This window comes from Saccopteryx bilineata, chromosome 4 (genome assembly GCF_036850765.1).
Source record: "Saccopteryx bilineata isolate mSacBil1 chromosome 4, mSacBil1_pri_phased_curated, whole genome shotgun sequence".
NCBI classification, from domain to species: Eukaryota; Metazoa; Chordata; class Mammalia; order Chiroptera; family Emballonuridae; genus Saccopteryx; species Saccopteryx bilineata.
Window position 1 is genome coordinate 297,985,767 of NC_089493.1, and position 24,210 is coordinate 298,009,976.

At 56.7% G+C, this 24,210-nt stretch overlaps 1 protein-coding gene and 1 non-coding gene across 2 annotated transcripts in view; one reads left to right on the forward strand and one right to left on the reverse strand.

The window, feature by feature from the left end:
• PDILT (protein disulfide isomerase like, testis expressed) overlaps positions 1-24,210 on the forward strand; it is a 53,328-nt gene that overhangs the window by 25,143 nt on the left and 3,975 nt on the right. The window contains exons 3-9 of the mRNA XM_066272069.1: positions 5,856-5,989; positions 6,921-7,058; positions 13,368-13,478; positions 14,187-14,312; positions 15,528-15,725; positions 21,095-21,215; positions 23,969-24,147. Coding sequence (XP_066128166.1) covers positions 5,856-5,989; positions 6,921-7,058; positions 13,368-13,478; positions 14,187-14,312; positions 15,528-15,725; positions 21,095-21,215; positions 23,969-24,147 — 1,007 coding nt within the window. The remainder of the gene's footprint in view (positions 1-5,855; positions 5,990-6,920; positions 7,059-13,367; positions 13,479-14,186; positions 14,313-15,527; positions 15,726-21,094; positions 21,216-23,968; positions 24,148-24,210) is intronic.
• Positions 5,275-5,350, reverse strand: TRNAA-AGC (transfer RNA alanine (anticodon AGC)). The gene has a single exon. It is a non-coding gene; the product is annotated as a tRNA-Ala (tRNA).

Here is a 24,210-nt window from a genome sequence, read left to right on the forward strand (position 1 = left end):
GCACTGTGTCCCCTGAGCACTGTGCCCCGTCAGCGGTGTGCCCCGTGAGCACTGTGTCCCGTGAGCGGTGTGTCCCGTGAGCAGTGTGTTTCGTGAGCGGTGTGCCCCGTGAGCACTGTGTCCCGTGAGCAGTGTGTTTCGTGAGCAGTGTGTCCCGTGAGCAGTGTGTCCCGTGAGCAGTGTGTCCCGTGAGCAGTGTGTTTCGTGAGCGGTGTGTCCCGTGAGCGGAGTGTCCCGTGAGCACTGTGTCCCGTGAGCGGTTTGTCCCGTGAGCGGAGTGCCCCGTGAGCGGTGTGTCCCGTGAGCACTGTGTCCCGTGAGCGGTTTGTCCCGTGAGCACTGTGTCCCGTGAGCACTGTGTCCCGTGAGCACTGTGTCCCGTGAGCACTGTGTCCCATGAGCGGTTTGTCCCGTGAGCACTGTTTCCCGTGAGCGGTGTATCCCGTGAGCACTGTTTCCCGTGAGCGGTGTATCCCGTGAGCACTGTGTCCCGTGAGCACTGTGTCCCGTGAGCACTGTGTCCCATGAGCGGTTTGTCCCGTGAGCACTGTGTCCCGTGAGCGGTGTATCCCGTGAGCACTGTGTCCCGTGAGCAGTTTGTCCCGTGAGCGGAGTGTCCCGTGAGCACTGTGTCCCGAGAGCAGTGTGCCCCGTGAGCAGTGTGTCCCTTGAGCACTGTGTCCCGTGAGCACTGTGTCCCGTGAGCAGTGTGCCCCGTGAGCACTGTGTCCCGTGAGCACTGTGTCCCGTGAGCAGTGTGTCCCGTGAGCACTGTGTCCCGTGAGCACTGTGTCCCGTGAGCGGTGTGTCCCGTGAGCACTGTGTCCCGTGAGCGGTGTGTCCCGTGAGCGGTGTGTCCCGTGAGCACTGTGTCCCGTGAGCGGTTTGTCCCGTGAGCACTGTGTCCCGTGAGCGGTGTGCCCCGTGAGCGGTGTGCCCCGTGAGCGGTGTGTCCCGTGAGCGGTGTGTCCCGTGAGCACTGTGTCCCGTGAGCGGTGTGCCCCGTGAGCGGTGTGTCCCGTGAGCACTGTGTCCCGTGAGCGGTGTGTCCCGTGAGCGGTGTGTCCCGTGAGCACTGTGTCCCGTGAGCGGTTTGTCCCGTGAGCACTGTGTCCCGTGAGCGGTGTGCCCCGTGAGCGGTGTGCCCCGTGAGCGGTGTGTCCCGTGAGCACTGTGTCCCGTGAGCAGTTTGTCCCGTGAGCACTGTGTCCCGTGAGCGGTGTGTCCCGTGAGCACTGTGTCCCGTGAGCGGTGTGTCCCGTGAGCACTGTGTCCCGTGAGCGGTGTGTCCCGTGAGCACTGTGTCCCGTGAGCGGTTTGTCCCGTGAGCACTGTGTCCCGTGAGCAGTGTGTCCCGTGAGCACTGTGTCCCGTGAGCGGTTTGTCCTGTGAGCACTGTGTCCCGTGAGCAGAGTGTCCCGTGAGCGGTATGTCCCGTGAGCACTGTGTCCCGTGAGCGGTTTGTCCCGTGAGCACTGTGTCCCGTGAGCGGTGTGCCCCGTGAGCGGTGTGTCCCGTGAGCGGTGTGTCCCGTGAGCACTGTGTCCCGTGAGCGGTGTGCCCCGTGAGCGGTGTGTCCCGTGAGCACTGTGTCCCGTGAGCGCTGTGTCCCGTGAGCGCTGTGTCCCGTGAGCGGTGTGTCCCGTGAGCGGTGTGTCCCGTGAGCGGTGTGTCCCGTGAGCGGTGTGTCCCGTGAGCGGTGTGCCCCGTGAGCGGTGTGTCCCGTGAGCGGTGTGCCCCGTGAGCGGTGTGTCCCGTGAGCGGTGTGCCCCGTCAGCGGTGTGTCCCGTGAGCACTGTGTCCGTGAGCGGTGTGTCCCGTGAGCGGTGTGCCCCGTGAGCACTGTGTCCCGTGAGCGGTGTGTCCCGTGAGCGGTGTGCCCCGTGAGCACTGTGTCCCGTGAGCGGTGTGTCCCGTGAGCGGTGTGTCCCGTGAGCACTGTGTCCCGTGAGCACTGTGCCCCGTGAGCGGTGTGCCCCGTGAGCGGTGTGCCCGTGAGCACTGTGTCCCGTGAGCGGTGTGTCCCGTGAGCACTGTGTCCCGTGAGCGGAGTGTCCCGTGAGCACTGTGTCCCGTGAGCACTGTGTCCCGTGAGCACTGTGCCCCGTGAGCGGTGTGCCCCGTGAGCGGTGTGCCCCGTGAGCGTTGTGTCCCGTGAGCACTGTGCCCCGTGAGCGTTGTGTCCCGTGAGCACTGTGTCCCGTGAGCGGTGTGTCCCGTGAGCACTGTGTCCCGTGAGCGGTGTGTCCCGTGAGCACTGTGTCCCGTGAGCGGAGTGTCCCGTGAGCGGTGTGCCCCGTGAGCGGTGTGTCCCGTGAGCGGTGTGTCTCGTGAGCACTGTGTCCCGTGAGCGGTATGCCCCGTGAGCACTGTGTTCTGTGAGCGGTGTGTCCCGTGAGCACTGTGTCCCGTGAGCACTGTGTCCCGTGAGCGGTGTGTCCCGTGAGCACTGTGTCCCGTGAGCACTGTGTCCCGTGAGCACTGTGCCCCGTGAGCACTGTGTCCCGTGAGCGGTGTGCCCCGTGAGCGGTGTGTCCCGTGAGCACTGTGTCCCGTGAGCACTGTGTCCCGTGAGCGGTGTGCCCCGTGAGCGGTGTTCCCCGTGAGCGGTGTGTCCCGTGAGCGGTGTGCCCCGTGAGCACTGTGTCCCGTGAGCAGTGTGCCCCGTGAGCACTGTGTCCCGTGAGCGGTGTGCCCCGTGAGCGGTGTGCCTTGTGAGCACTGTGTCCCGTGAGCGCTGTGTCCCGTGAGCCGTGTGCCCCGTGAGCGGTGTGCCCCGTGAGCGGTGTGTCCCGTGAGCGGTGTGTCCCGTGAGCACTGTGTCCCGTGAGCGGTGTGCCCCGTGAGCGGTGTGCCCCGTGAGCGTTGTGTCCCGTGAGCACTGTGTCCCGTGAGCGTTGTGTCCCGTGAGCACTGTGTCCCGTGAGCGGTGTGTCCCGTGAGCACTGTGTCCCGTGAGCGGTGTGTCCCGTGAGCACTGTGTCCCGTGAGCGGTGTGTCCCGTGAGCACTGTGTCCCGTGAGCGGTTTGTCCCGTGAGCACTGTGTCCCGTGAGCGGTTTGTCCCGTGAGCACTGTGTCCCGTGAGCACTGTGTCCCGTGAGCACTGTGCCCCGTGAGCGGTGTGCCCCGTGAGCGGTGTGCCCCGTGAGCGTTGTGTCCCGTGAGCACTGTGCCCCGTGAGCGTTGTGTCCCGTGAGCACTGTGTCCCGTGAGCGGTGTGTCCCGTGAGCACTGTGTCCCGTGAGCGGTGTGTCCCGTGAGCACTGTGTCCCGTGAGCGGAGTGTCCCGTGAGCGGTGTGCCCCGTGAGGGTGTGTCCCGTGAGCGGTGTGTCTCGTGAGCACTGTGTCCCGTGAGCGGTATGCCCCGTGAGCACTGTGTTCTGTGAGCGGTGTGTCCCGTGAGCACTGTGTCCCGTGAGCACTGTGTCCCGTGAGCGGTGTGTCCCGTGAGCACTGTGTCCCGTGAGCACTGTGTCCCGTGAGCACTGTGCCCCGTGAGCGCTGTGTCCCGTGAGCGGTGTTCCCCGTGAGCGGTGTGTCCCGTGAGCGGTGTGCCCCGTGAGCACTGTGTCCCGTGAGCGGTGTGCCCCGTGAGCACTGTGTCCCGTGAGCGGTGTGCCCCGTGAGCGGTGTGCCTTGTGAGCGTTGTGTCCCGTGAGCGCTGTGTCCCGTGAGCCGTGTGCCCCGTGAGCGGTGTGCCCCGTGAGCGGTGTGTCCCGTGAGCGATGTGTCCCGTGAGCACTGTGTCCCGTGAGCGGTGTGCCCCGTGAGCGGTGTGCCCCGTGAGTGTTGTGTCCCGTGAGCACTGTGTCCCGTGAGCGTTGTGTCCCGTGAGCACTGTGTCCCGTGAGCGGTGTGTCCCGTGAGCACTGTGTCCCGTGAGCGGTGTGTCCCATGAGCACTGTGTCCCGTGAGCGGTGTGTCCCGTGAGCACTGTGTCCCGTGAGCGGTTTGTCCCGTGAGCAGTGTGTCCCGTGAGCGGTGTGTCCCGTGAGCGGTGTGTCCCGTGAGCAGTGTGTCCCATGGTGGGGGTTTTGCAGAGGCTGTCAGCTGTGCTCGAAAGCCTCACCCGACCTCTCCCGCCTCCTGGGTAATTCCTGTGTCAGTTTTCAGTTCTTGAGTAACTTCTTCCCCCTCTTGGAGAACAAACACAGCACTTGACAACTTAGCAGGCTCTCGCTGCTGCATATGTGTCAAGTGAGTGGAGAGTGAGGAAATGAACAGTGGGCGAACGCATAAAGCCAGACAGATACAAGCCGCAGTGATCCACAACAAACATGGCTTTATCTCACAAGCTCATGTACAATGCTCCGTTCTATTCTACTCTGTAGCTGGGCTTCGGCAGAAGATGGTTTTTCATCATCTACCATCACGGGAGGGTGATGATCCCAGCAAATACACGTTCCTCTGTAGCCTTGTGTACATTATTATTAATATTAATATTATTATGATTATGATTATTTGACAGAGACAGAGAGAGACAGAGAGAGAGACAGGAAGGGAGAGAGATGAGAAACATCAGCACCTTAGTTGTTCATTGATTGCTTTCTCACATGTGCCTTCACCGGGGGGCTACAGCAGACCGAGTGACCCCTTGCTCAAGCCAGCGACCTTGAGGTCATGTCTAGAATCCCACGCTCAAGCCAGCGACCCCGCGCTCAAGCGGCGACCTTGAGGTTTCGAACCTGGGTCCCAGCCTGACGCTCTGTCCACTGCACCACAGGTCAGGTAGCCTTGCGTACATTCTGGCATGCTATCGGGTCTCCCCAGGTACGGTATACGTCTTACAATTCCAAAAACTAAGGTTTCCGTGTGCCCAGCGCCTCCCAGATGATAGCTGAGGGGCGGTAATCGGGATCTGTGACCTTGGCATACATTTCTGTCTCGAGCTGATGAGCTGGAGGCACAGAGATAGGATGGAATTCCCCCAAAGTCATGTAACTAGCTGCTATTTATTTTTTTTTCATTTTTCTGAAGCTGGAAACAGGGAGAGACAGTCAGACAGACTCCCACATGCGCCCGACCGGGATCCACCCGGCACGCCCACCAGGGGCGACGCTCTGCCCACCAGGGGGCGATGCTCTGCCCATCCTGGGCGTCGCCATGTTGCGACCAGAGCCACTCTAGCACCTGAGGCAGAGGCCACAGAGCCATCCCCAGCGCCCGGGGCCATCTTTGCTCCAATGGAGCCTTGGCTGCGGGAGGGGAAGAGAGAGACAGAGAGGAAAGCGCAGCGGAGGGGTGGAGAAGCAAATGGGTGCTTCTCCTATGTGCCCTGGCCGGGAATCGAACCCGGGTCCTCCGCATGCTAGGCCGACGCTCTACCACTGAGCCAACCGGCCAGGGCACTAGCTGCTATTTTGATTTATATATTTTATTTATTTATATTTGACAAAAATATATATATAAATTTGTCTGTCACCTTGGAGGGAGAATAAGAAAAGAAGGCTGGGCTGGCTTCCTCCTGGGTTTGATCCCCAAGTTCCCTGGTGGGGTGGCCACTGGCAAGTGGAACTCCATGCCCTCGTGTGCGAGAAAGGGGAGAGTGAGAACACCTCTCCCTAAGGGCAGGCTGTTGCCAGGGGAGGGGGATGTAACAGACGTGAACTGCTTAGTGTCCAGCACCGCGTCCGGCCCTTGGTACGCGCTCTGCCAGGTTTACCTGCTGTTGTCAGCGTTCCAACATGCCGAGGGGTTTGGGGTGGGGAGCAGTGCGAGACCCCACCGTGGCCTTCGAGGAGCGGGGAGCCCAAGATACAAAGCTTCTACCCAGGAAACCGGAGAAGCACTTGCTTCTGCTCAAGAGGAGACTTCGGTGGGATCCACTTCACAATCGGTCTCTTTCTCTCCAGGGGTGGTCGAAGCCGCGGCCTTGGTCGTTTGGTTGAGAAGACAGATCAGCCGGAAGGCGTTTTTGTTCACCGACGCCCAGCAGGTGGTCGAGTTTGTGAAAGCCAGACCCTTGGTCATTATCGGCTTTTTCCAGGTACCCGTTTAAGAGATGGGAGGTGGGGGGACCTTTCCGCTGGCGAGGAGCAGTCCTGTGTCTGGCAGGAGAGTGGGGGGCGGAGACGTCCTATGTTTGGGTTCATTCCGGACTCATTCTTCATTTTCCGATGAAGCTCGTTTTCTGGAGGGGAACGGCAGAGCGGAAAGGAAGAAAGAAAAAATTAAAAGGAAACGGAATGGGGCTGGAGAAGCTAATTAGAAAGGAGGGCTGGGGGGAAGGGAGGATTTGGAGTTGGTTCTGACAGTATGATGGATCGTTTCGGGGGGTCTGTTTAGAACAGCACCGAATAACCAGCCATTTGCAAATTGTTTTTCCTTTCGGAGAATGAGTGGCTTGAAGATACTCATTTCCTGTAACTTTGATGAGGCCTTCACCTCCTCCCGGTGAAGTGGGAGCATTGGCATTCTGTTCACACCTGGGGGGGGGGAGAGGATTGTACCCCCTTCTCTCCCATCCCACTGTTTGACAGTGCGTTTGGCCCCAATTTTCTTGCAAGCTAAAAGGAATGAAGGCTGAAGCTACAGCCGTATCTGGATACCAAATCTGTGTCTTATACCACAGCGGTCAAATCAATAATACCCTCTTCCGGAAACAGTTAAGGGATACATGTTAAAAAGTCTCAGCCCACTCGAATACTTGGCAAAAAAAATCAAGTTGATCGATTCTCTCCCTGCATCTCCGGGGACTTGCTCTTATTTTGGCCTTAGTCACAGCCACAGAAAAGTTCTGGGTATGAAACCTCCATGAAATGGGATCTGGGTGACTCCGCAAAACAGCCGAAGTTGAAAAGACACACACAAAAAAAAAAAGACAAATTGGTCACCATCTCCCCCTTTGCCCTTCGATAAACCAAGCATTTTTTTCCTTCTTCCCACCAAAACCTTACCAAGCGTCCTTCCCCAAACAGGATCTGGAGGAGGAAGTAGCAGAGCTGTTCTACGAGACGATCAAAGATTATCCGGAGCTAACGTTCGGGGCCGTGTCGCTCGGTGACGCTGCCGGGCGCTTCCACGTGGCCCTGGACAGCGTCCTGGTGTTCAGAGAGGTAGGGCTCGGGTCCCCTGGCCACCGGAGGGTTTCCAGTGGAACATAACGGGCGGTGCGTGCAGGCCTGGGCTTGGAGGGCAGAGGCCGGTTCTGCCGTGTCGGTGAGCGAGGGGGCCTGGACTCGTGGGCGTCTGCACGATCCGTTCCCTGGTGTCTGTCTGGCCTCTCCAGCCGTTCTCCGGCAAGCACACCCTCCTTTCTCTCACCAGTGAGTGCCACTCAGTCCTTCTGTTTTCTTCTGGTCCACCCCCCCCCACACACACACCCTCCCTCAGTGATTACCACCCAGACACCGGACGGCGTCCACATCTCCATCTCCAGCCGGACTCCTCTTTTCTCCAGACTTTTATCCTCGCCACCAGATGCCTCCACATGGCCAAGCGTTGTTTTTGGGGAGGGAGAGAGGGGCAGAGCATCCACTCACAGTAGTTGCTTCTCTCAGGTGCCTTGACCCGGCAAGCCTAGGGTTTCGAACCGGCGACCTCTCAGCATTCCAGGTCAGCGAACACGGCCAAGCGTTAACCTCCGCTCCACACCCTCTTCCAGTTCCTTCTCTCTCAGGGACTCATACCCATCTCACCCATTTTCCGTCTGAGCATAGCTGGAACAGCCAGACCTCTTGTTACTGCCTCCCGCTCCTCCCCTCCTCCTGACCAACCCACACTCCCGTCGTGTTGATTTTATATCCAAAAGATCCCTTGCTTCTATCCATTCCCCCCCCCCACGGCTTCCTTCCTAGATCAAGTGATCATTGTCTCCCACAGCCTAACACAATATCCACCCAATCGGTCAGCCACATTGCCTCCGGTCCTTTCAAAGTCATCTCTCCAAACTTCACATCTGTGGGTCCCTTCCCTCCTTCCCCCTGGAAGCCCGTTCACGGTTTCCTGTGATTAACCCTATTACTATATGAATGAGATTTCAGCACCTTCTTCCTCCCCTCTCTCAGGGGTCTAGATTGGAGCCGTCCGACAGGCAGCTTCTCGGTCACTCGTGGCTGTTTAAATAAAAATGTTTGTTTGTTCTTCCTCAATCCATCTAGCTTCATATGGGTAGTGGCTACTCAACTGGACAGCATAGATCCCCACAACATTCCTGTCGTCACACAAAGTTCCATTGCACAGGTTTACTCCGGACACTGCTGTCTGGCTCTTGGAGCCTCCTGCTCCCTGCCCCACACAGAGCCAAACCCTTACAATAACCACGTTGCTTACAGATGTGGCTCGGAGGGTCTAGGTTACCTTCCCAAGGCCGTGCTGGTGGTAGAGAGAGAGGTGCCCAGGTCGGTGTGACTTTTAGAGAACCCTCTGAGCCCACTGCATTTTTTACGTGGGCCCATGGAAGTCACTGATGGGCTTTTAATTTGGAGAATGAACGTGATTTGTGTTTCTGAATGGGACAACACAGAGTCTGGACACAGATCCAAAAACCTATGGAAAGTTAGGATATGCTATTTTAGATCAATAGGGAAAATATATGTTACTCAATTACCAGTCTGGAGAGAACTGGGTAGCTGTTGAAAACAAAATAGTGAAATCTATGTGTCACTCCTTTCACCAAATTACATTCTAGACTGATCTTTGATTTAAAAATGTAACAATAAGACCGAGGAAAGACTGGATGGTGTTGCGGGAGAGTTTGCTTTGTCGTCTGGGGGGGAGGAGGGGATCTCCTTTTTAGAAAGCACGACAGAAACTCTAGAAACAGGGAGAGAAACACTGATATGTTTGGACCACACACTAAATGTAAAAGTTCTGCAGAACCAACCCCAGGACAACACCAGGAGCCGAGGAACAAACTTGGGCAACGCCTCTGGGAGAGAGCTGGTCTGTTTTAGTGGCTGAGGGTGTCAGGCTGCCTGGGCTGGAAGCTTAGAAACCTTGGGCAAGTCCCTTCCCTTGTCTGTGCCTCCGTGTCCTCCACTGTAAAGTAGGAGAGATGGCAGCCCCTGACCCAATGAGGTGTTCTGAGGGTGAGGTGCGTTAGGGCGTGTCACATGTGGGTGAGGTGCGTCAGGGCGTGTCACATGTGGGTGAGGTGCGTCAGGGCGTGTCACATGTGGGTGAGGTGCGTCAGGGCGTGTCACATGTGGGTGAGGTGCGTCAGGGCGTGTCACATGTGGGTGAGGTGCGTCAGGGCGTGTCACATGTGGGTGAGGTGCGTCAGGGCGTGTCACATGTGGGTGAGGTGCGTCAGGGCGTGTCACATGAGGGTGAGGTGCGTCAGGGCGTGTCACATGTCGGTGAGGTGCGTCAGGGCGTGTCACATGTGGGTGAGGTGCGTCAGGGCGTGTCACATGTGGGTGAGGTGCGTCAGGGCGTGTCACATGTGGGTGAGGTGCGTCAGGGCGTGTCACATGTGGGTGAGGTGCGTCAGGGCGTGTCTCATGTGGGTGAGGTGCGTTAGGGCGTGTCACATGTGGGTGAGGTGTGTCAGGGCGTGTCACATGTGTATAATGGTGATTAGAACGACATGAGCTCTCAACCAATCTAGTTGGTATGAGTAGACCATTTTTATGACCAGAAGAGAGTCTAGGCTTTATCCGGAGGAGAACAGGGTCTGTGAAATGTTTAAAGCAAGAGAATGGCATGGGATTGGATTTGCATCCCGACACCATTCCTCCAGCTGGGGTGTGGGGGGTGGATCGGAGGGAAGCCGGGGGGGAGGAGCCAGAAGACCATTCAGAGACTTTTCTCAGGAGTCCAGGAAAGAGGTGTGGACGAGAGGGGGAGGGGTTGGTGGAGATGAAGAGGGAAATTAGACCACTGCTTCTTTCTTCTTCCCCGCAGACTTTGATCCCGGGCTACAGAGAATTATAGCATTCCCAGTGTTGATCCGGGTCCTTCTGGGAAGTCATTAAACAGGATTAGCTGTGCAAAGATTAGGGAGAAGGCCTGTGGAGGAAAACTAGGGAGAGAGGGAGCTGGGGAGGCTCTTGAGACCATGACATCAGCCTGAGCCTTAAGAAGGAAGGAAGGAAGGAAGGAAGGAAGGAAGGAAGGAAGAAAGGAAGGAAGGAAGGAAGGAAGGAAGGGAGAGAGGGAGGGAGAGAGGGAGGGAGGGAAAGAGGGAGGGAGGTAGGGAGGAAAGAAGGAAGGAAGGAAGTGAGGAAAGGGAGGGAGGGAGGGAGGGAGGGAGGGAGACAGGAAGAAAGTAAGGAAGAAAGGAAGGAAGGAAGGGAGGGAGGGAGGAAAGGGAGGGAGGGAGACAGGAAGGAAGGAAGGAAAGAAGAAAGGAGGGAAGGAAGGAAGGAAAGGAAGGAAGAAAGGAAAGAGGGAAGGAGGGAAGGAAGGAAGGAAGGGAAGAAGGAAGGAAGGAAGGGAAAAAAGGAAAGAGGGAAGGAGGGAAGGAAGGAAGGAAGGAAGGAAGGAAGGGGAGAAGGAAGGAAGGAAGGAAGGAAGGGAAAAAAGGAAAGAGGGAAGGAGGGAAGGAAGGAAGGAAGGAAAGGAAGGAAGAAAGGAAAGAGGAAGGAAGGAAGGAAGGAAGGGAGAGAGGGAGGGAGGGAAAGAGGGAGGGAGGTAGGGAGGGAGGGAGGAAAGAAGGAAGGAAGGAAGTGAGGAAAGGGAGGGAGGGAGGGAGACAGGAAGAAAGTAAGGAAGAAAGGAAGGAAGGAAGGGAGGGAGGGAGGAAAGGGAGGGAGGGAGACAGGAAGGAAGGAAGGAAAGAAGAAAGGAGGGAAGGAAGGAAGGAAAGGAAGGAAGAAAGGAAAGAGGGAAGGAGGGAAGGAAGGAAGGAAGGGAAGAAGGAAGGAAGGAAGGGAAAAAAGGAAAGAGGGAAGGAGGGAAGGAAGGAAGGAAGGAAGGAAGGAAGGGGAGAAGGAAGGAAGGAAGGAAGGAAGGAAGGGAAAAAAGGAAAGAGGGAAGGAGGGAAGGAAGGAAGGAAGGAAAGGAAGGAAGAAAGGAAAGAGGGAAGGAGGGAAGGAAGGAAGGAAAGAAGGAAGGAAGGAAGGAAGGAAGGAAGGAAGGAAGGAAGGAAGGGAGAGAGGGAGGGAGGGAAAGAGGGAGGGAGGTAGGGAGGGAGGGAGGAAAGAAGGAAGGAAGGAAGGAAGGAAGGAAGGAAGGAAGGAAGGAAGGAAGGGAGAGAGGGAGGGAGGGAAAGAGGGAGGGAGGTAGGGAGGGAGGGAGGAAAGAAGGAAGGAAGGAAGGAAGGAAGGAAGGAAGGGAGAGAGGGAGGGAGGGAAAGAGGGAGGGAGGTAGGGAGGGAGGGAGGAAAGAAGGAAGGAAGGAAGGAAGGAAGGAAGGAAGGAAGGAAGGGAGAGAGGGAGGGAGGGAAAGAGGGAGGGAGGTAGGGAGGGAGGGAGGAAAGAAGGAAGGAAGGAAGGAAGGAAGGAAGGGAGAGAGGGAGGGAGGGAAAGAGGGAGGGAGGTAGGGAGGGAGGGAGGAAAGAAGGAAGGAAGGAAGGAAGGAAGGAAGGAAGGAAGGAAGGGAGAGAGGGAGGGAGGGAAAGAGGGAGGGAGGTAGGGAGGGAGGGAGGAAAGAAGGAAGGAAAGAAGGAAGGAAGGAAGGAAGGAAGGAAGGAAGGAAGGGAGAGAGGGAGGGAGGGAAAGAGGGAGGGAGGTAGGGAGGGAGGGAGGAAAGAAGGAAGGAAGGAAGGAAGGGAGAGAGGGAGGGAGGGAAAGAGGGAGGGAGGTAGGGAGGGAGGGAGGAAAGAAGGAAGGAAGGAAGTGAGGAAAGGGAGGGAGGGAGGGAGGGAGGGAGACAGGAAGAAAGTAAGGAAGAAAGGAAGGAAGGAAGAAAGGAGGGAAGGAAGGAAGGAAAGGAAGGAAGAAAGGAAAGAGGGAAGGAGGGAAGGAAGGAAGGAAGGGAAGAAGGAAGGAAGGGAAAAAAGGAAAGAGGGAAGGAGGGAAGGAAGGAAGGAAGGAAAGGAAGGAAGAAAGGAAAGAGGGAAGGAGGGAAGGAAGGAAGGAAAGAAGGAAGGAAGTAAGGAAGGAAGAAAGGAAAGAGGGAAGGAGGGAAGGAAAGAAGGAAGGAAGGAAGGAAGGAAAGGAAGGAAGAAAGGAAAGAGGGAAGGAGGGAAGGAAGGAAGGAAGGGAAGAAGGAAGGAAGGGAAAAAAGGAAAGACGGAAGGAGGGAAGGAAGGAAGGAAGGAAGGAAGGAAGGGGAGAAGGAAGGAAGGAAGGAAGGAAGGAAGGGAAAAAAGGAAAGAGGGAAGGAGGGAAGGAAGGAAGGAAGGAAAGGAAGGAAGAAAGGAAAGAGGGAAGGAGGGAAGGAAGGAAGGAAAGAAGGAAGGAAGTAAAGGAAGGAAGAAAGGAAAGAGGGAAGGAGGGAAGGAAAGAAGGAAGGAAGGAAGGAAGGAAAGGAAGGAAGAAAGGAAAGAGGGAAGGAGGGAAGGAAGGAAGGAAGGAAAGGAAGGAAGAAAGGAAAGAGGGAAGGAGGGAAGGAAGGAAGGAAAGAAGGAAGGAAGTAAAGGAAGGAAGAAAGGAAAGAGGGAAGGAGGGAAGGAAAGAAGGAAGGAAGGAAGGAAGGAAGGAAAGGAAGGAAGAAAGGAAAGAGGGAAGGAGGGAAGGAAGGAAGGAAGGGAAGAAGGAAGGAAGGGAAAAAAGGAAAGAGGGAAGGAGGGAAGGAAGGAAGGAAGGAAGGAAGGAAGGAAGGGGAGAAGGAAGGAAGGAAGGAAGGAAGGAAGGAAGGGAAAAAAGGAAAGAGGGAAGGAGGGAAGGAAGGAAGGAAGTAAGTAAAGGAAGGAAGAAAGGAAAGAGGGAAGGAGGGAAGGAAAGAAGGAAGGAAGGAAGGAAGGAAAGGAAGGAAGAAAGGAAAGAGGGAAGGAGGGAAGGAAAGAAGGAAGGAAGGAAGGAAGGAAGGAAGGGAAGGAAGGAAAGAGGGAAGGAGGGAAGGAAAGAAGGAAGGAAGGAAGGAAGGAAGGAAGGAAGGAAGGAAGGAAGGAAGGAGAAAGAGTGGGAAAGGGCAGCAGGTATCTTAGTGGAAGAGTCCTGCATCTCCTAGAAATGGGCTTGCTTTAGTGTCCCTGACACACTCGGTCCTGGGTTAGGAGCGGGTGTGAGAAACCGCTCAGCACCCCACGGACACGCTGGTGCATTTCGGAGCGAGGCAGCTGGGATGTCAGTCAGCTATGCTCCCTGCCTTGGCGGAGCAGAGATTTTTACGGCTGCCACATACCCGTGGACCTCCAGGCCGCTCTGCCCAGCTGTCCACACTTCCAAACTGCCCAGACGATGGCTTACATTATCACCATGATGTGTTCTTTTTTATCCCAGGAGGAAAGGATGCAATTTTTTTTAAATTTACTAAATGCCTACATCATGGAAGCTACTGCCCTCCAATGCTGTACTTTTTTTCTTCTTTTGTCCAAGGGAAAAATTGTGAAGCGTCAGGAGCTCATCAATGACAATACCAACAAATATCATCTCAATCACGTCATCACCCAGCACCTGACAGGTTTCGTTATCGAATACAACACTGAGGTCAGTGAGGCAAAGGCTCCCCCCCAGGAGAGGGGCAGCTGGGGCAGGTGTGCATGTGTGTGTGTGTGTGTGCATGTGTGTGCATGTGTGTGTGCATGTGTGTGCGTAGGTGTGTGTGCATGTGTGCGTGCGTGTGTATGTGTGTATGTGTGCGTGTGCATGTGCATGTGTGCGTGCATGTGTGTGCAGGTGTGTGCGTGTGCACGTGTGTATGTGTGCGTGTGCATGTGTATGTGTGCGTGCATGTGTGTGCATGAGTGTGCATGTGTGTGCATGTGTGCGTGTGCGTGTGCATGTGTGCATGTGCGTGTGCATGTGTATGTGTGCATGCATGTGTGCGCATGTGTGCGTGCGTGTGTATGTGTGCGTGTTTGCGCACGTGCATGTGTGTGCAGGTGTGTGCATGTGCGCGTGTGCATGTGTGTGCATGTGTGTAGGTGTGTGCGCATGTGTGCGTGCGTGTGTATGTGTGTGTGTTTGCGCATGTGCATGTGTGTGCAGGTGTGTGCGTGTGCACGTGTGTATATGTGCGTGTGCGTGTGTATGTGCGCGCGAGTGTGCATGTGTGCATGTGTGTGCATGTGTATGTGTGCATGTGTTCACATGTGTGTGTGCATGTGTATGTGTGTGCGTGTGTGTGCGTGTGCATGCGTGTGCGTGTGTGTGCGTGCGTGTGTGTGTGGTGACCTCTTTTCCTTGTTCTTTCAGAATAAGAACCTGATTTATCAACTGCGCATCCTGAACCACATGCTGCTGTTCGCCTCCAAAAGCTCCAAGGCCTTTGGGCTGATAATGCAACATTATAAGTTGGCGTTGAAAGAATTTCAAAACAAGGTTTGTGAAGGCACCGTTCCTCCCTGGGGCTCTCTCGGATGGGGGTCCCCGACTCGGGGACCCTGACCCACCTGGCCTGCCCTGTGGATTATAAATCAAGCCAGGCATAATTGGAATGCTCGTTGGCACACCAGTTCCCTGATCTTCACACCGATATCGTGCATTCGTGACTGCTGTACCTTGTCATTACTCTCTACATTTAATTGAGTTTATTGGGGTGACACTCGTTAATGAAACAGTACAAGTTTTCAGGTGCCTGGCTGTTTATTCACTTGCTGTTGGGCTTGACTAGACTAAGCTCCGTGAGGCCAGGGTTTCGTCTTCTGTGGGCGGCATCAGTGCTGGGTGTTCAGCAGGATGCCTGGCGGGCACACTCCTTGAACAGTTATTTGAAGGAATAAGTGAAGTCATGAATTTCCTTGATAGAAGAGTGATTTAGGAGAATAGTGAGTTGACAGGTGTTGAGCCTTTTCGACCTTCCTTCTTTCCCTCCTTCCTTCCTTCTTTCCTTTCTTCCTTCCTTCCTTCCTTCCTTCCCTCCCTCCCTCCTTCCTTCCTTCCCGCCTTCCTTCCTTCCCTCCCTCCCTCCTTTCCTCCCTTCCTTCTTTTCTTCCTTCCTTCCTTCTTTCTTTCTTTCCCTCCTTCCTTCTTTCCTTCCTTCCTTCTTTCCCTCCCTCCCTCCTTTCTTCTCCTCTTTCCTTCCTTTCTTTCCTTCCTTCCTTCCTTCCTTCCTTCCTTCCTTCCTTCCTTCCTTCCTTCCTTCCTTCCTTCCCTCCTTCCTTCCTTCCTTCCTCGCATGTCACAGACATGATGCTGTTTAGTTCTCAAAGCAACCCTAGCTGACGGGAGCTATGATAATCACCACTTTCCAAAAAACAAAAAATAAAGAACGGGCACAGAGAGGAGAAGCGATTGCTTCGCTCAGGGAACTCGGGTGGAAGCTCAGGACCCCCTGACGCCCTGCGGCGTGTGGATGGTGCCCGGCAGGACTGTGGTGACGCCAGGCCGATGACGCGTGCTCCTCTGTGCGCTGGGACGCAGGGCTGCACTCGCCTGGTGCACAGGAGCCTTTACTGAGTCCCTCAGCGTCACCCGTAGACCCACAGTTTCCCGACAGCATCACTCCCTCCGTCAGGATTTCCCTGCCCGACTCCCGTCCCACGGCCTCCTCACGGCCTCCAGTCCGAGAGACACGGGTTTCCTTTGGTCTGACAGATCCTCTTCATCTTTGTGGACGCCGACGAGCCCAGAAACGGACATATCTTCAAGTACTTCCGGGTCACGGAAGTCGACGTCCCGTCCGTCCAGATCCTGAACTTGAGCTCTGACGGGAGGTACAAGATGCCTTTCGAGAACATCACCCTCCACAACCTCAAAAGATTTGGCCACAGCTTCCTGAGTGGAAGGGCCAAGGTAAGTCTGTTCTCGGACAAGGTTTAACCAGAGCCTCAGAGCGACTCCTTCCACCTGACCAGGCGGTGGCGCAGTGGATAGAGCGTTGGCTTGGGATGCAGAGGACCCAGGTTCAAAACCCTGAGGTTGGCCCTGGCCGGTTGGCTCAGCGGTAGAGCGTCGGCCTGGCGTGCGAGGGACCCGGGTTCGATTCCCGGCCAGGGCACACAGGAGAAGTGCCCATCTGCTTCTTCACCCCTCCTCCTTCCTCTCTGTCTCTCTCTTCCCTTCCCGCAGCCAAGGCTCCATTGGAGCAAAGATGGCCCGGGCGCTGGGGATGGCTCCTTGGCCTCTGCCCCAGGTGCTAGAGTGGCTCTGGTCTTGGCAGAGCAACGCCCCGGAGGGGCAGAGCATCACCCCCCTGGTGGGCAGAGCGTCGCCCCTGGTGGGTGTGCCAGGTGGATCCCGGTCGGGCGCATGCAGGAGTCTGACTGTCTTTCCCCATTTCCAGCTTCAGAAAAATACAAAAAAAAAAAAAATCAAAACAAAACAAAACAAAAAAACCCTGAGGTTGCTGGCTTGAGCCCAAGGTCGCTGACTTGAGCAAGGGGTCACTTTCTTTGCCCCACCCCTACCCCCACCCCCATCAAGGCACATATGAGAAAGCAATCAATGAGCAACTAAGGTGCGGCAATGAAGAATCGATGCTTCTCATCTCTCTCTCTTCCTGTCTCTCTTTCTTGTTTAAAAAAAAAGTTACTCCTTTTTTTACAATTCTGCTGGCTTTGGTCATCTGAACGGGGATGAAGAGTAAAGGTCAACCCTAAGGGTCAATGTCGGGAAATAGCCCCGTATCCCCACCTCTCATCTCTTCAACGTGTGCTCTCTCCCGATCACGTCATTCCACTGTTCATTCCTTCTTCTTAAAGTCAAGTCATTGCCGTGGCAAGAATTTCCAGTTGAGATGCAGGTACTCTCTGGGCGAAGGCCCCCTTTTCAGACTCCGCTGTGAAAGATTTACTGGACCTGAGGATCGTGCTTGCTTTGGGGGTAGAAACGGGTGGCGATGCACTAAGTAAATCATGAGGATCCCACATCAAAGACTGCAGGGACTTCCTGTGTGGAGGGTTAGAGGGGGGTCAGTTCTGTGAACAGGGAGGAGGGAGCAGCAGAAAGACGTCTGCGTCCCCTGCTGTTTACTTACCTGTTGCTATATCCTCCGCTGAACCAGGCGACCATATTTATTTTATTTTCTAAAGGGGGACACTTTTTTTTTTGTATTTTTCTGAAGCTGGAAACGGGGAGAAACAGTCAAACAGACTCCCGCATGCGACCGACCGGGATCCACCCGGCACGCCCACCAGGGGGCCACGCTCTGCCCCTCCGGGGCGTCGCTCTGCCACGACCAGAGCCACTCTAGCGCCTGGGGCAGAGGCCAAGGAGCCATCCCCAGCACCCGGGCCATCTTTGCTCCAATGGAGCCTTGGCTGTGAGAGGGGAAGAGAGAGACAGAGAGGAAGGAGGGGGGGTGGAGAATCAAATGGGCGCTTCTCCTATGTGCCCTGGCCGGGAATCGAACCTGGGTCCAAGGGGGACACTTTTGAGAGTATTGAGGACTTTCTCTAAAAGTGTTCTGGGACCATGGGAACAAATTGGGACTTCTTCGGGCAAACCAGAATGGATGTCGTCGATCTTTCTTCTGAGGGCCTCTGTCCATGACCTTTTGTCCATGTCCTCACAGGCACCAGTTCCTCTGTAGTCTTCCCAAACGAAACTCTTATGCACATTGTCACAGGCCCCTGGTGACAGCAGTGTCCTCGGTGCCCCTGGCGAGCCGTTTCCCTCACTGTCACGGGCCCCTGGTGACAGCAGTGTCCTCGGTGCCCCTGGCGAGCCGTTTCCCTCCCTGTCACGGGCCCCTGGTGACAGCAGTGTCCTCGGTGCCCCTGGCGAGCCGTTTCCCTCCCTGTCACGGGCCCCTGGTGACAGCAGTGTCCTCGGTGCCCCTGGCGAGCCGTTCCCCTCGCTGTCACGGGCCCCTGGTGACAGCAGTGTCCTCAGTGCCCCTGGCGAGCGGTTTCCCCCCTTCTATCTTCAGGAACTGCCCCTCCCCGGATGCTCTGGGCTTCATCTGCTGTTGTTCTCTGACCACCTCCCTTTCGCTCTCCGGGGACCTAAGTTCTTCCTCGCAGACTTCCCCTCCACCCCAGCTCTGCCATAATTTCCAAGGACGTCAATATTACAAAACCCGGTCTCTCTTCTCCCGTAATTGGCGCCTCCGTCCCGTGGAAGCCACCTGTTTGGTGGCCCCCACCGTAGAGACGGCAGCCCCCCTCTGAAAGCCTGGTTGAAGCTCCCCATCCTCTCGGACACCCTTATCTGGTCCCCACATTGTGACCCTCCCTTCCCTTCGCAGGGTCCCCAATATCCCGACCCCATTTCTCACAATCTCTCTGGGTGTTCTCCTTGGTGAAGCTGGACTCCACCGTTCATGGCTCTGGTGGCGACGTTCTTGACTCCTTTATCCCTTCCACCCTCACGGAACCTTCCACGGGCTCTTAGAACGGCTCTGACCTCGCGGTACCGGTTTCTCTTCATGTGTTCCTCCTCTTAATCTCAGAGCCCGCGTCTCCTCACCCCCCACCCTTTCCACCTTCGAGTCTCCGGCGGGCACTTCACCCCTATCAGGAAGGAAGACGACAGAAGGTTTCAGACAGGGGTCCTCCCCCCGTGTCCCACCCTCCCGTCCACAAACCCGCCTGGAGCTCTGCCCAGCCTGTCTCTCTTCTCTCCGGTGAAGGCGTCTGCCTCCCGTGCGGAGGGCTGCAGGGTCCTCTCGTGCTCCCGGAGGACAGAGGAACGTCCTCCCTGGGACCTACGAGCTCGGCCGGTTCTTAGTTCTCCGTCATTCTCACCATTTCCCACTCCACCCCCCCATGCCCAGCCCCCACCCCGTTTATGCTCCTTTGGGAAGAATCTGCAAGTCCCTTCCAGAGGCCTGGACGGGAGGACAGAAGGCATCGTGGGAGACGAGGCTGTTGAGCTGGGCAAAGGCCAGCTGGCCCGGACTCACAGCACATTGAGGGTCTGACGTCCTAGGAGCAGGGGGAAGCCAGGCCTGTGCGGTGGACACAGAGAGCTCGGCCGGCCGGAGAAGAAAGAGGTGGTGAGGGTCAGGAAGAGGCGCCCGAGGAAGAAACACACTGCGTGCGATGGCAGTGAGTTAGGGGCACGATGAAGCCACCAGGTTGTAGCCGTGCAGGTGAAGAGAAGGCTGTGGGTTCAAGGCAGAGGTTGCAGAGGAGACTCTGTCTTCTGAGACCGACGCCCCTTCCTCCCACGAGAAGCAAGAGCTGGCTTTGTTCTTTCATTCATTTCACTCACAGACTACTGACTGAGGTCCTACAGTGTCCCCTGCCGTGGACAGTCCGTGAGGAGGGAAGACAATGTCCGCTGTGATGTTCTGCCCAGTGCGGCAGAGACACACTAATCAAATAAACAGAAAATAAATAAATAACTATCAACGACACAAGTCAAAGAACTGATAGAAGGGCTGGTACCTGGTGTCACGAGGGTGAGTGGCAGCACGAGCCACGTGCCGGCCTCGGGGAGAGTCGGGGACGGTCCTGCTGAGGTCGATCCGAAGGATGAATCTCAGTTAACCGGGCAGAGCAGAAAGCAGAGCAATGAACCGGGAGGTTCTCGGGCAGAAGTGCAGCGGACAGACGCAGAGGCCCGAGACGGGGAGAAGGCTGGTTCTTCCCATAACGGGAAGATCAGTCACAGCCGGAGGAAGCCGAGGAGAGGGGTGGTGAGCTTAGAGAGGCTGGAGGAAGCTGAGGAGAGGGGTGGTGAGCTTAGAGAGGCTGGAGAAGCTGAGGAGAGGGGTGGTGAGCTTAGAGAGGCTGGAGGAAGCTGAGGAGAGGGGTGGTGAGCTTAGAGAGGCCGGAGGGAGCCGAGGAGAGGGGTGGTGAGCTTAGAGAGGCTGGAGGAAGCCGAGGAGAGGGGTGGTGAGCTTAGAGAGGCTGGAGGAAGGTGAGGAGAGGGGTGGTGAGCTTAGAGAGGCTGGAGGAAGCTGAGGAGAGGGGTGGTGAGCTTAGAGAGGCTGGAGAAGCCGAGGAGAGGGGTGGTGAGCTTAGAGAGGCTGGAGGAAGCTGAGGAGAGGGGTGGTGAGCTTAGAGAGGCCGGAGGGAGCCGAGGAGAGGGGTGGTGAGCTTAGAGAGGCTGGAGGAAGGTGAGGAGAGGGGTGGTGAGCTTAGAGAGGCTGGAGGAAGCTGAGGAGAGGGGTGGTGAACTTAGAGAGGCTGGAGGGAGCCGAGGAGAGGGGTGGTGAGCTTAGAGAGGCTGGAGAAGCTGAGGAGAAGGGTGGTGAGCTTAGAGAGGCTGGAGGGAGCCGAGGAGAGGGGTGGTGAGCTTAGAGAGGCTGGAGGCAGGTGAGGAGAGGGGTGGTGAGCTTAGAGAGGCTGGAGGAAGCTGAGGAGAGGGGTGGTGAGCTTAGAGAGGCTGGAGGGAGCCGAGGAGAGGGGTGGTGAGCTTAGAGAGGCTGGAGAAGCTGAGGAGAGGGGTGGTGAGCTTAGAGAGGCCGGAGGGAGCTGAGGAGAGGGGTGGTGAGCTTAGAGAGGCTGGAGAAGCTGAGGAGAAGGGTGGTGAGCTTAGAGAGGCTGGAGGGAGCCGAGGAGAGGGGTGGTGAACTTAGAGAGGCTGGAGAAGCTGAGGAGAGGGGTGGTGAGCTTAGAGAGGCTGGAGGGAGCTGAGGAGAGGGGTGGGGAGCTTAGAGAGGCTGGAGGAAGCTGAGGAGAGGGGTGGTGAGCTTAGAGAGGCTGGAGGGAGCTGAGGAGAGGGGTGGTGAGCTTAGAGAGGCTGGAGGGAGCTGAGGAGAGGGGTGGGGAGCTTAGAGAGGCTGGTGGAAGCTGAGGAGAGGGGTGGTGAGCTTAGAGAGGCTGGTGGAAGCCGAGGAGAGGGGTGGTGAGCTTAGAGAGGCCGGAAGAAGCCATGGTGTGATCAGGTCGGTCCGCAGACCATCTTGGTTTTGACCTTTGGCATAACTGGAGGACAACTCCTTACGTTGCGGGGTGAACAACCAACCCCTCAAGATGTTAAAGAGGAGCACCCTGTTCTCATCGAAGAATCCCAAGAAGCGTCTATTTGAAATGCGACCCTCCGTCCCAGCTCAGAGCCGGGCTCCTCCTGGGCCCTCTGACAGCCCTGAGCCCAGGCGGTCTGGGTGACCAGCAAGCTCACGACTGACCTCCCACCACACATTCTTCCCCCAAGCTCCCGTAGGGACTCAGGGCAGGAGGGTGGTGGTGGGGTGGAGTGGGAGGGGGGGACAGGAGGGGACCCCCAGCCCTTCTCTGGAGACTGTGAGGCCCCTCCAATTTGCTTCCTAGAAACACCAGTCCAGCGAAGACATCCCCCGGCACTGGGACCAGGGCCCCGTGAAGCAGCTGGTCGGGAAGAACTTCCACGTGGTCGTCTTGGACAAGGAGCGGGACGTCTTCGTGATGTTCTGTAAGTAGAGCCCCCCAGAGTCCCCAGGAGGCCGCGGCCTCGAGGTTGCTTTACGAGCGTCGCCCCTGAATCCTGGGGCACCGGAATCTCCAAGATGCATCCGAGCCCCAGGCCAGGACGGTCTGCAGACACCCCAAGAGTTTGGATCCAGACGCTGTTTATCGGCTCCATGGCACCGGTGCCTCCCACCTGAATTCCCGGAGCGTGTGGGACACCTTCCCCGTCTCCAGGCCCGTGGTTTCTTTAAACAGCGACAGTGCTGATTTCCTTGGAATCCTCCGGCACCGTTTTGAAAGCAGCCGCTATCACTGCTCCCATTTTACAGATGACGAGACAGAGACCAGGGAGCTGAAGCACTTTCCCGAGGTCGGGCAGCTAGTGGCGGTGGCACCTGGCACGGGGCTGGGGTTATGTGACCGAGGGAACGACCTGCCCGTGGTTAGCCGGCCTGAGTCGGGGTGGCCGCTCTGGGGACCCCGATCACGTTTGTAACGGGTTTCACGGAGTGTCTGGCGCAGTGCAAGCGCCTTGCTCCGTAGCAGCTGTCGTTGTTCCTGCGGTTCCTCGTGATTTCCAGACTCACCTACGGACTCTGGCCGCCCCCCCCCACCCCGTTTCCGATCTGCACGGGACATCCAGGGCGAGGCCCCCGCGCCCACCCTGGCACATGGCGAAGGATGACTCCCACGTCGCCCCAGACGCTCCTGTCTCTGGCAGACGGTTTCCGTCGGAGGAGCGCTTACAGTGAGCTGAGCAGCACCCTGCTCTGCACACCTGTCCTTCCCTCCTCGGAACAAGCCTCTCCCCCACGGTTCAGATCGGGGAGCCCAGCCTCAGAGGGGCCCTTTACTTCACCCCAGGTCACACAGGAAGGTGCCAGGCAAAATATTCAGAAGGAGTTCTGATGCCTTCACTTCCTGGAGGGGGAAACAAGGCCTGATGGCTTCATGAGGAGATTTTTTATTTTATTATTCAGTGAGGGGAGGGGAGGCAGACAGACAGACTTCCGCATGCGCCCGACCGGGATCCACCCGGCATGCCCACCAGGGGGCGATGCTCTGCCCATCTGGGGCGTCGCTCTGTTGCGACCAGAGCCATTCTAGCGCCTGAGGCAGAGGCCATGGAGCCGTCCTCAGCGCCCAGGCCATCTTTGCTCCAATGGAGCCTTGGCTGCGGGAGGGGAAGAGAGAGACAGAGAGGAAGGAGAGGGGGAGGGGTGGAGGAGCAGATGGGCACTTCTCCTGTGTGCCCTGGCCGGGAATCGAACCCGGGACTCCCACACGCCGGGCTGACACTCTACCACTGAGCCAACTGTCCAGGGCATGAAGGCTTTTTAAAATCTCATTGAAATAAACTCCTCCCCCCCCCCCCGCCCCGGGTCAAGATGTTTAAGGCCCATGTGGCTCAAGAACCACGGTCCGCTGCCTTTGAAGGAGAGGTGGAAAGGCCTTCCTGTACTGACCTGACCCCCAGAGTTGGGAAGATGCCCGTTTGGTTCTGGTAAACGGCCGATGCGGCCTCCTTTTCCTGAAACCAGGGTGTCAGACTGGCCCCTTGACACCTGCAGCCACTGTGGTCCCTCCTGCCCGGGGCGTGGCAGAGGGACTGCGGGGGGCAGGGGGGGGCGCTGGTCCTGGAAACACTCGGCTGGTAAACGGGGGGGGGGGGAGTGATCATCCGAGCACCGTGTCTGGGGCCATCGAGGCCGCTCGTCCTGCAGAGAAGGGACATCTGCACGGAGTGACAGAAGGCAAGAAGCTTCTTCTGGGCTGAAGCTGGTCCCTGGTTCTGCTCCAGGGACAAGAGAGGCCTGGGCAAGACCCCACGTTCAAGGAACTGCTGGTCAGGGAAGCTGATGCCCCTTGTTTGGGGGCAGCTGTCCTGCTCACGGCCTCCCGGTCACTCCTCGGGCAGTCTCCTCCACGGGACAGGAAGGAAGGGTGCCCACCAGGATCACACCGCAAAGCGGCCTGTCTGTAAACTACTTCCTCTGCGTCATTACCGTATCTCTCGCTCCCTGAGACGCACCTGACCATGAGACCCATCTAGGTTTGTAAGGAGGAAAATAAGAAAAAAAAATATTCTGAACCAAGTGGTGTGTTTAAATATTTAATAAAATACTATATTTTTTGCTTCATAAGACGCACGGGGCATTTTCCCCTCCACTTTTTTTTGGGGGGGGGGTGGGTGGTAAAAAAGTGTGTCTTATGGAGCGAAAAATACAGTAACTGGGTGACCTTGGGTTGGGTAAACTGTCGTGCTTGTACACGCAGACACAAACACACACACGAGAAGAGTCACCTAGCATGAATATATATATATATATATATATATATATAGGCTTTCATATAAATATGAAATTCATATATGTGTGAATATATATATAGGCTTTCATATAGATATGAATTTCATATATGTGTGAATATATATATATATGTATATAGGCTTTCTTCTTCAACTGGAAAAGGGAGCTGTGTCAAAGGAAACACAGAACAGAAGAAAATGTCTCGAGATGCTGAGCGTGTCGGTGTCTGGGTGGAAGGGGCAAGGCTGATGTTTCTTCTAACGCTTTGATCATGATCAGGTGATATGACTGAGATGTAAAATGCCCTGACGAGCTCTTTAAAAAGGAGGGGCCGTATGTTTCAAAGCAGCAGGAACATCAGGTGGGGCCCCACGGGGCTCGGTGTCTGTGGCTCAGCCTTCGGAACCCTGCCCCTCCCAGGAGCCTCAGCCACGCCCCTCTCTTGCAGACGCGCCCTGGTCCAGCGAGTGCAGGGCACTGTTCCCCGTGCTGGAGGACCTGGGCATCAAGTACCAGAATCACTCCAGCGTCCTCATCGCCAAGATGGACATCACAGCCAACGACATTCAGCTGGCGAACCAGGACCGGCACCCTTTCTTCAGGCTCTTCCCGGCCGACTCCCAGCAGGTGAGGGGTGCCCGGGACCCCCAGGAACGGGGCACCTGGTTGTGCTGTGATCGTGAGCGAGAC